Raw genomic sequence first — 11,356 nt, forward strand, 5'->3', positions numbered from 1 at the left:
ATATTGAAGTTTTAACCGTGATTGGAGATACCACAAAGAAGAACGAGTATGGATAACCAGGGCACCAGGCATGGAGCCAACAATGAAAACCAATACATACGAGAGGGGAACATATTACTTCTTTGACTGTCTTAACTGGAGGAAAGTAGCTAAGGTATATTTTTTTCCATGTGCAAGTATATTAATCCAGACTTTAAAGAAATGTCCTTTTTTAGTCTGTTTATGTATACCACTACTTCCATTCCAGTAATGTGCTAAATCTTTGCCAAGTCTTATGTCTGCCTCCTTGGTTTGATTTTAAGAGAATGTCCAGAAACAATTCATTTCATTAATGTGGGAAAATTATTAAAGTTGGTAAAAGATTCTGTAATGTTATACAAGACTTAGTACCATTTGAAATATTTTTGTGTCTATTTAATTTAAAATGAAGATATCCTGTTGCACTCCCAGTCATGTATTTTCATATATTGTTAATTTAATCAATGATGAGGTTTTCCTAAAATATAAAAGGCTTTCTAAACTTACATTCATTGCAGGCAAGATACCTGAATTTTTATTTGCAAATCATTTAAATAAAGAAAATTGAAAACATTAACCATTAGCAATTGACCACTGTGCTAAATATTGAGGAAAAAATGGGCAGTAGGAAAAAGTTGATTACTATGTTTTGCAGCTTTGCCTCACAAAATTGCTTGTCCCATGTGCAAAATTTCCATATCAGCCAGGCGTGGTGGCGCATGCATGTAATCCTAGCACTCAGGAGGCTGAGCTAGGAGGATCACTGTGAGTTCGAGACCAGCCTAGGCTACATAGTGAGTTCCAGGTCAGTCTCAACTACATAGTGAGACCCTGTCTCAAAAAAATCAAACAAAAAACCCAAAAGTGTATTTCACATTTGTGTTTAGTGCCTTGTGTGTAGTCTGCCTAATGGAGAATATATCCCCATATTACCTGATTTCACAGAGCACGGGTAATATTTTGTTTGGGTTATTTATTTATTTGTACCGGGGATCAAAATTGGGACCTTGCACTTGCAAGGCAGCTGGCGGCACCACAACTGGTAATTTTTTGAATGCACTTTCCATCAGTGATTCTTTTGATTGTAAACTCAGGAGTTAGTTTTATTTGGATTTGGTAAATTTGAACAGAAAATATTTATAACAGTTAATTTTTTGGACAGTATTTGTTGGTTTGGGGGTGTGCATGTATATGTGTGTGTTTTGAATCAGCTCTCCTAAACTGAAAAAGGTTACACTTTAAGAAGGCAGTATAAAACGTTTGCCAGGTATATATCACACTCAAGGCCCCAAGAAGATCTATAAAACTTGAATAAAGAAAAAGAAAAACCCAGCAAATAACCACAAAAATGAAAAACACACCAGAGGTTAAATATTTTTTATTATTATTTTTAAGTTTCTTGGTAAATACCATTAGTTCTCAGACCAAGCCCATATACTGTATTTGAGTTATTTTAACAATTTTAATATATATGAATAACCTAGTTTCAAAACTATATTTATGACTTAACATTTTAAATAGAAGGAAGGACACAAATTAAAAATAGTACACAAGACATTATGTATTTTGCTAGCTCTTTTATGAAGTTTGGTTTAGATGGAAGCCATACCTGTTGTATATGGATTTGAATTTAACTCTTGTGTCTGCTGTTTCTCTTAGATGTTGCACAAGTTTCCTTTCCATGCCTTTTTATTTTTTGTAAAATGAAGGTGGTAATTTCCTCTGGGTTATTATGAAGACTGAGATTTTAGAACACATGCACACACACACACACCCTAAATACAGTGTTTGGCACATACTGGGTCATTTATTGTGGTGGTGGTGGTGGTGGTGGTGGTGGTAGTAGTACTAGTAGTTGTGTTGCTGCTGTTTTCATCATTATTGTTGAATCCTTACTATTCCTTCAAACGTGGAAAAATTGTAATTGATTGTTGTTCACTCAGTGTTTCTCACTTACTTCATGGGCTCTCAAACTTTAACTTGTACCAGAATCACATGAAGGACTTTACTCTTTCTGAGGTGTAGTAAAGTAAGTCTGTAGGTGTGGCTTCTGAGAATTTACATTTCTCATGAGCTTACAAGTTATGCCAGGTAATTCTGGTCTAAAGCCATAGTTACTTCTGAATTAGGGAATGTACAAAAGAGAGAAAAAATCTTTGAAAGGGAAAAAGTCTATTAATTAGTAAATAACCAGTTTTCTTCATTTGACATTTTCTCTTCAATAGGACTGTAAGTTTTTTCCTCAGTAGTACTGTAAGTTTCAAACTTAAATATGCACTAGAGAATGTATGCTTGCAGTAGATAGCCTTACATAGAGTAATTGAAAAATATAGTGAATGTTTAAATTTAAAAAGTTTTGTTACAGTAGAAGATAACATTGCAATAAATCACCCTCAAACCCCTCCTCTCAACCCCCAGTACAGTTTAGTCTATCATATCACTCTTGGAATTTCTGAAGCAGTTCTGGAAGTCCTTTTTGGTGAGTGTCTTTAGTTGCACTGTCAAGCTGCCTCATTGTCCTGAACTGATTCAGAACATGTACTTATCTTGTCTTTTTGCCTTTGGGGAAGTGCCAGAAGTGACACAGTGCCAAAAAAGGTGAGTAAGTATATGAGGACACATCATAAATGTTTTTACCACCCTATGAAAGAGGACTTCCAGAACTGCTTTAGAAAGTAGCAAGAGCTATAGGCTAAGTGTGTTTAATGTGCAAGGAAGTACTGTATTTTGAGGATAAATGGCAATGCATCTTTACTATTATGATTTTATTTAAGCATATCACTATATATTTTGATTGCTCCTTGTATAATGATTGATATGTATGAGGAAATCAGCTTAGGTGAGAAAAATCCATTTTCCAGTACTAAGTTCTCCTGAAAAAGTTAGTATTCAGAAGCAGAGCATTGCTGTGGGGCATTTTATTTTATTTTCTCATTAGTTTATTGGTGCATTTTAGGTATACAGCACAGTTACATTCATCATTGGGATCTTGTACCTTTACATGACAAATCTTGGTTCTCATTTTTTCCCCATACCCTTGCCCTACCTTCACCCCCTCCTCCCTTCCTATTTACACATACTTCATTTCCATTTTTTCATTTTCTCAAGTTTTTTTTCTTTTCCTTTATTTCCTTTCCCTTACCCTTCCCACTTCCCCTATACCTTTAGCCCTTTTCTTCCTATTTCACGTTGTCAATTATACCATTAGAATCTTATTTACAATTATAGTTTTTCACACCAGAGAAACTATTCGGTATTTATACATGTGTGATTTATTTATTTCACTTAAGAGTATATCCTCAATATGCATCCATTTTCCTATGAATGACTCTAATTTCTCATTCTTTATGGCTGTGGGCATTTTAACATAATTCTCTTTTTGAGTGATTGTTAAAATTATGTCTACTTATCTAAAATAGTTCTTAATATACATTATATATGATACCCACATGTCAAGTAATTTTACCCTGTTTTTATCTGATACTTCCTAAGTAGTTGAGCTTTTATCTTCACTTTTAAAAGTTTAGCTGTGAAATGGGAAAATTACATTTGATAAATGATACATTAAATTATTCCTAAGAAATCTCTCAATATTTTGTTGGCCACTTTCATTACTACTCTTCCAAATTATTTTTGTAGTAATGGAAAGCAAGCAGAATTACTGGTTTCTACCTGGTATTAAGCAGCTCATTTACTAGCTAATTTGAAATAAAATCTATGAACTTCATTTACAGAATAAATTTTTGACAGTGGCTTTTTTAAAGGATGTGTTCAGTTCTTTCCCAGAAAATTGGTTAGCAGTTAAGAAATTTGGGTCTTATTCATAGTGTATTTAACAGCCGGGCGTAGTGGCACATGCCTGTAATCCCAGCACTGGGGAGGCTGAGGCAGGAGCATCACTGTGAGTTTGAGACCAGCCTGGGCTACATAGTGAGTTCCAGGTCAGTCTCAACTACATAGTGAGACCCAGTCTCAAAAAAACCAAAAAACAACAACAAAAAAAACATAGTGTATTTAACACTTTTTGTATAACTACAGAAAATTCATGAATATGACATTATGTCAACTTGAGAGTCACCATCTGTAAAATAAGTAGAGTTTACTATTCATAAAGAATATTCATTGAGTAGCTTCAACGCATATGGCACCTGCAGTATGAATTGGTATTATAATTAATAACTTGATATTGTTATCATTATAAAGTATAGTAATGGACAAATCTAGACTATAATCTTTTATTTTTTTTCTTGGTACCGGGGATCAAACTTAGGATCTTGCACAGGCAGGTTAAGTACCATTGAGCTACATTCCTGGCCCTGAACTTTTTTTAAAAATTACTTAATATTTTCATAAAATCATAGTAACTATAGCATTAGATAAATTAAATCAGATGTATTTATCCCCTAAAATTTTTGCAGCCCTAATATCTAGAATTGAATATATTATTACAGAATTGCATAAAAATGATAATCTGTGTACATAAAAATTTGATACTGTTTTTGCTTATTCTTTTGGGTAACCATAACTTTCTAAAAAGCCGTGGATCTGTTGTCCTCTGTCATTCTATTAAAATTTGCCATCTGTAGTGGCCTATGCCTATAATACCAGCACTATGGGAGTCAGAAGCAGGAGGATCTCATGTTTGAATCCAGCCTGGGCAATTTAGCAAGATCTTGTCTCAAAATTGAAAAATTTAATAGGGTAGGTTTTTGTTAGGTACAAAGGTCTTGGGTTCAATTCCTGATATCACCAAAAAAAAAAAAGACTCATATCCTGTCAGAGATTTGTGATAGTGCAATAGTGCAGATAGTATATATACTCTTAATGAGTAAGTTTTTTATTTTGCAGTATATGTATTAGTACTCATTTTACAAAACATGGTTTTTCACTATGGCATTTTGATCATAATCCATCCTGCTTTTTACATGCCTTTTTACCTTTCCTTTACCCCTCCCCGGATCCCTTCCTCTTTTCTCATATTTGCTTCTTTAGTAAGATTTTGATTTTCTTCCACAGTGAATTTTTAGGTAATAGAGGTTTCCCTGTTAATAACTTTCTCAAATCAGAGACTTAAAAATTGAAGTATTCTTTTAGTCTAATTCCACCTACAAGCTGGATTTGGTTTCGCATGCCTTGTGATCCCAGCACTCGGAAGGCTGAGGCAGGGGGATCACTGTGAGTTTGAGACCAGCCTGGGATACATAGTGAGTTCCAGGTCAATCTCAACTACATAGTGAGACCCTGTCTCACACAAAAAAAAATCAAACATAACTTCACCTACAGTTTTAGCAGGAATCCTAATATTAGATTAGTGACATTGTTTTTGTAATTTATTTGATCATCTGAATCCAGTGAATTTCAGTTCTCCTTGAATTTAACAAGTAACTTTTTGAAAACATACACCCTGATTTCATTAATAGAAGAAACTTGAGTCATTAAAAAGTTTTAAAAGTATCTAAAACTTTCTAGCCTTTTAAATCATTATACTTTAATCTACAAAGTATTTTTCTATTAAAAGTAAATATGCACATAGACCCTGCGATACATAATTTTAAAATATTATGTGAAAGGTAAGTGTTCTGTTCCTAAAGCAAATCAGCAAGTCTTGCTTTTAGTAATTTATCAGATATTAAACACTTCTGCTAGAGGCCTGGCACTAATCTGAGCATTAGATAGTTATGTACCAAACAGTCACATTTTTCAGTCCTACAAAATATTAAAGGGAATGCTGTATGTAGTATAATGAAGTTTCATAAAGTTAGAGAACAAAAAGGTACCAGTGTATTGTAAGCTTTATGTGTTTTAAGAATAAAAATATATAGAAAAACAAAAATTAAAACTCATTTGGCAAAATTTGACCTATATACTGTAATTGGTCAGATATAATTAGACCTAAGTCATATGTGTTGAAGATTTTTTAAATTATTATTTATGTTCCTAGGTTTAAACTTATCTTTTCCTTGGTATGTAGGAGAAATATGTACATTGATGGAATAACCTTATTTAAATTCTAATAATACAGTTTAATCAATCAGTGTGAGTAACATTTTAAGCTTTGTAACTTAATTAAGCTTATCATTTGTCACAGTAACAAATAGGATTTTCACCCTATATATACTTTGGAAACTAAGGTGGTAATTTTAATTTTTAAATTGTGACTTAACTGAGGTATTTTCCTCACTAATTTGGATATTTACCCTCAGGTAAACAGTAAAATTCTTCCAATTCCTAGACAGGGATTGGAAGTGGAAGTGGTAGCTATATAGTGCACTAGGAGAGATAAATGGTTGTAATGGTGATTCTGGTGTTCCTTAGGTTTTGTTTGTTTGTTTTTGTTTTGTTTTGTTTTGTTTTTTGAGACAGGGTCTCACTGTGTAGTTGAGACTGACCTGGAACTCACTGTGTAGCCCAGGCTGGTCTCGAACTCATAGGGATCCTCCTGTCTCAGCCTCCTGAGTGCTGGGATTACAGGTGTGTGCCACCATGCCCACCTGTTCATTAGTTTTTACTAGTAAGCAGATAAACTTTTTGTGTTTTAATTAGTCTGTCATATTCAAACCCTTATTTTAAAGAAGGTTAATGTCATCCTTGTGTACCTTCTTCATAAACATTTGTCAAGGGACTTTATTTTTCAGCCTTTTTCTGGATTGGATGTGTAATGAAGTAAATCCATTTTTGCATCTCAAACTAAACATATTAAAAAGAATTTGTTGCTCTAGAAAACTCACAAGCTTTTGTGTCACTCCTAATCCTAAGAATGCTGTTCATTGTATGACTTTGGTAATTTACTATGAACCTCATTTCCTCTAGTACAAAATGAAAATAATGATTATCTTACAGAGTTAATATAAAGATTAGAATAAATTTAGCTGTATCTCTAGTTTTGGCCATACTGGGCTTTCAGTAAATTATATCTGATATACCTATAATTGTTAATGTAATATTCTTTAATTTTAAATATTTGCTTCTGTATCATGAAGTTTGATGATTATTATATGTTTTCACTTTTAATTTAATAGTGGACATTCTAATATAATGGAAACATCCATTGTGGATTCATTTTGAAAGCAGACATAAGGCAAAATATGTTAGCCCATGGTTGCTAATCTTACTTGGTGGTTTAATCTTTAATACATGATATATATTAAGATTCATGATTCTTTAAATGGGGTTATACAGTAATTTGTGCTAATTTATAGATTATAAAAATTTTAGAATATCTCAGTTTTGGAGTTACAGAGGAATTTGTATTATTGGTTTTCTATTTATATATATATATATATATACACACACACACACACACACACACACACACATCTCTATTCTTTAGCTTGAGAGGAAAATATCGTAAAAAGTTACCATTCTTAAATTGAAAACCTGTGGAGTTAATATAGCATTTTGAAAGTTTGATTAAAATGAGAAATCTACTTAGTCTGCAGGTATGCATATAGTAGAACTACTGTCTAGTGCCTGTCCCACCCATCCTCCCCTGTATGGGGATTGAACCCAGGGCCTTATATTATATATGCTAGGCAAGCACTCAATTCCTGAGCTACATCCTTAGCCCTTTCTCTTATGTTTTGACACAATGTTTCATCATATTACCCAAGCTGGCTTCAAATTTCCACACTTGATCTTAGCCAAAAGGCCGAGAAGCGATGGCTTCAAATTTCCAATCCTCTATCCTCCATTTTTGAAGTAGCTGAGATTATAGCCACGTACCCATACTTGACTACTATTTTGAGTGGCAGTTGAATTATCTTTAAATATGGAAGTTCTGGAGATGTGAGTTTTAAGTTCATTGTTTTCCTCAGAATTTAATGAGGTTAGAATAAGTTTAAAAAAATAAGCAAAGTAATAAATTGGGAAAAATCTTTTTTGTTTTAATTTTTTTCATGGACAAAAAGTAAAGTTTTAGGTTTTCATGCTGCATTAGTGGGAGCTTTATTTTAAATATCCTGTAATGTTCTGTGATTTACATTAGAGTGATAATAATTTCTTCTTTATTTGTAAATTTTAAAGGGCACAGAATCTTAGTAAATAAGTTTTCATAAGTAGCCTCTTTTTTTTATTCATTGTTTATTGGTATATTTTAAGTATAGAATATTATGATATTCATCATTGAGAATTTGTACCTTTACATGATATATTTTGGCTATTGTTTTTTCCCCATTCTCCTGCTCTCCCGTCAACCCTTTCACCCCTTCCTATTTACGATAACTTTGTTACCATTTTTTTCCTTTTCTCATATTTTTCCTTTCCCTCCTCTAACCCTCACACTTCCCTTTCCCCTTTGGGCCTTATCTTCCTATTTCAAAAGATCTATTCTGCATTTGGATCCTTATTTACACTTTTAGTTTCTCACAACCGAGAAACTATTCAGTATTTATACATATGGTGTCCTATTTACTTCACTTAGAAGTATGGCCTGGATATGCATCCATTTAGCTATATATGTCTCTAGTTTATTATTCTTTATGTCTGAGTAGTACTCCATTTTATAAAATGTCTACATCTTTATCCAGTCACCAGTTGATGGTCATTTGGGCTGTTCTTTTTGTACTTATCAAAAGCTACAGACTATTTTTCCTCAAGTTATATTCTGCTTAGCATAGTACTTAGTATATGTTTGTGGTCGTTCTTCTATGTAGGTGTTTTAATTGTTCATACGGTGAATTATATTTTGACAGAAATTGGGTATCAAAAGAAGATGGAATCATTTGAATTTTTGATTTCTCCCCCCCTTAGGAGTTCCATCTGGAATATGACAAATTAGAAGAACGGCCTCACCTCCCTTCCACCTTCAACTACAACCCTGCTCAGCAAGCCTTCTAAAAAGACTTCCCTTTTCTTGGGGTATGGCTGTCTCAGCACAATACTCAACCTAACTGCAGAACTGATGTGGCTCAGGCACCCTGGTTTTAATTCCTTGAGGATATGGCAATTGGCTTACGCAAAGGGTCACCATTTAAGGTCCTGCCTTACTAATTATGTGCTGCCCAACAACTAAATTTGTAATTTTTTTCTAGTTTGAGCAGGGTCTGGATTTTTTCATTTATTTTCTTTTTTGCCAGCAGACAGACTTGAGTCTGTAAAGGCAAGCAAATACACTGACAGAAGGTTACCATTTAGTTTCTTAAATGTAAAAAAGAAAACCCACAAAAGAGACTACATAATTAGACCACAAAATTTGCATTGTTCATTGTAGCACTATTGGTAATAAAATAACAAATGTTTGTGCATTTTTATGTGAAGATCCTTCTCGTATTTCATTTGGAAAGATGAGCAAGGTCTGCTTCCTTCATTTTACTTCCCGTTCTGTTTTTGAAAGGCAGTTGCACCAAGCTTAAATGCAGGAATATCTGACTGTTGAGAAGAAAGATATTGCCACAATCTCTGGATGGTCTCCAGGGTTGTGTTATTACTGAGCTTCATCTTTCCAGAATGAGCAAAACACTGTCCAGTCTTTGTTACGATTTTGTAATAAATGTGTACATTTTTTTTAAATTTTTGGACATCACATGAATAAAGGTATGTATGTACGAATGTGTATATATTATATATATGACATCTATTTTGGAAAATGTTTGCCCTGCTGTACCTCATTTTTAGGAGGTGTGCATGGATGCAATATATGAAAATGGGACATTCTGGAACTGCTGGTCAGGGGACTTTGTCGCCCTGTGCACTAAAGGGCCAGATTTTCAGCAGCCAAGGACATCCATACCCAAGTGAATGTGATGGGACTTAAAGAAGTGAACTGAGACAATTCACTCTGGCTGTTTGAACAGCAGCGTTTCATAGGAAGAGAAAAAGATCAATCTTGTATTTTCTGACCACATAAAGGCTTCTTCTCTTTGTAATAAAGTAGAAAAGCTCTCCTCACTGCAGTGTTGACTTTGATTTGAAATTGTGAAATTATTTCTTCAACATGAAAAATAGAGGGCAAAACTCTATAAAGTTTTACAGATATCAAACTGGTATGATTAAATTAAAAATGTCTTTTTTTTTCAGCTTTGAACAAGCAATTTAATTGAACCACAGTGAATCATTTCTCCTGTACATTAAAAATGTAGACAGTCTTAAGTATTAATAGAAAACTTTTAAATGGATTATGGCAGCATTAGAAGTAAAACATCCTGAACACTCTTGGGACCCGATCAAAATATTTTTGTTAGAAATTTCTGAGGAATTTCTTGATAGACTTTTGAAATTTATCTTTACAAAATAATATGCAAATTAAGGTAAGCCAAAAAGTGAGGTGAGAAAGACTTTAATCTTCAGATTTCTGGCCTGAATATTTCATATTTAAAAGTGGATGGATTCTTTTCTCATATAAATATAAATACTATATATAAAAATGTCTGAAGACTGAGGCTTCCAAAGCAGAACTATAGATAATTAGAAAAAAGACATTTTTAACCTATTTTTCTATAAGAATGAAAGTTTGTTGACATTTACCAAATCATGTTTGAAAATTAAACATTTATGACATCGCTGTGTGTATCAAGAATGTAAAATGGCTTTAAATTTTACATTTTCTATGTATTTTGAAATACTAGAAACTGATAAAAAAAATTAAGGTATTTTTTATCATTCAGAATTAAACCAAAGCATCTACTCAGAATGAAAGATGACACTTGTGTAATTATGGTTTTAAAAAATGACAGACACTGTTACATTTGATCAGAGTCAACTCCAAGAAATCAGTTTCTTTAAAAAAAATAAAGATTACATATTCATAATAATACACTTTGTAAAATGTAACTTTTCCTACATAACCATAAGAAACAGATGGGAAGAAAAAACAAGGAATCTTTATTCATGTGAATACAACATAATATAAAGCCTCAGCTGAAGCATGACCATGACTGGTACTGTATGGATGGCTCAGAAAATCAAAAAAAAGATAGCTCGTATTTAGTGGTTTATTGTGTTGGCTTTAATGTTTTCTTTCTTTTTAACTGCCTTAGGCAAGAATTTTCAGTTCACACTTTGCAGTTTTCTCAGTTCTTTTGCTCCTGTATCATCAAAATTAGGAAACTCTTGTACATTAACCACGCAACAAGTGGACTTAAACACAATTTTTAAATGCTTATTTAAAATACTACATTAAACTATTTAAAAAGTCCTTGATTTTATAACATAATACATACATAAACAGAAGTTGATTTAAACTAATTATAGTTTACTTTTTTCCCCCCATGGGTTTAATTTTGCTAATTTCCTCCTGTATAGCTAGTAAAATAGATATGTTCTCTGTGTTACATCAGTTTTGAGATTAAACTGTAATTGGCTCGCAGGAAACCAAAGCTATTTAGTTGTAAAAGGAAGTACC

At 33.0% G+C, this 11,356-nt stretch overlaps 1 protein-coding gene across 2 annotated transcripts in view; it reads left to right on the top strand.

Moving 5' to 3' along the window:
* Cnot2 (CCR4-NOT transcription complex subunit 2) overlaps positions 1–9,919 on the top strand; it is an 82,418-nt gene extending 72,499 nt beyond the window's left edge. For both annotated transcript variants that reach the window (XM_010617481.3, XM_010617480.3), the window contains 2 exons: positions 10–154; positions 8,767–9,919. In XM_010617481.3, coding sequence (XP_010615783.1) covers positions 10–154; positions 8,767–8,853 — 232 coding nt within the window. In that variant the 3' untranslated portion in view covers positions 8,854–9,919. The remainder of the gene's footprint in view (positions 1–9; positions 155–8,766) is intronic.
* The last annotated feature ends 1,437 nt before the right edge of the window (positions 9,920–11,356 follow it).

Source organism: Fukomys damarensis, unplaced genomic scaffold (genome assembly GCF_012274545.1).
Source record: "Fukomys damarensis isolate Sample0158 unplaced genomic scaffold, DMR_v1.0_HiC HiC_scaffold_15, whole genome shotgun sequence".
Taxonomy (NCBI): Eukaryota; Metazoa; Chordata; class Mammalia; order Rodentia; family Bathyergidae; genus Fukomys; species Fukomys damarensis.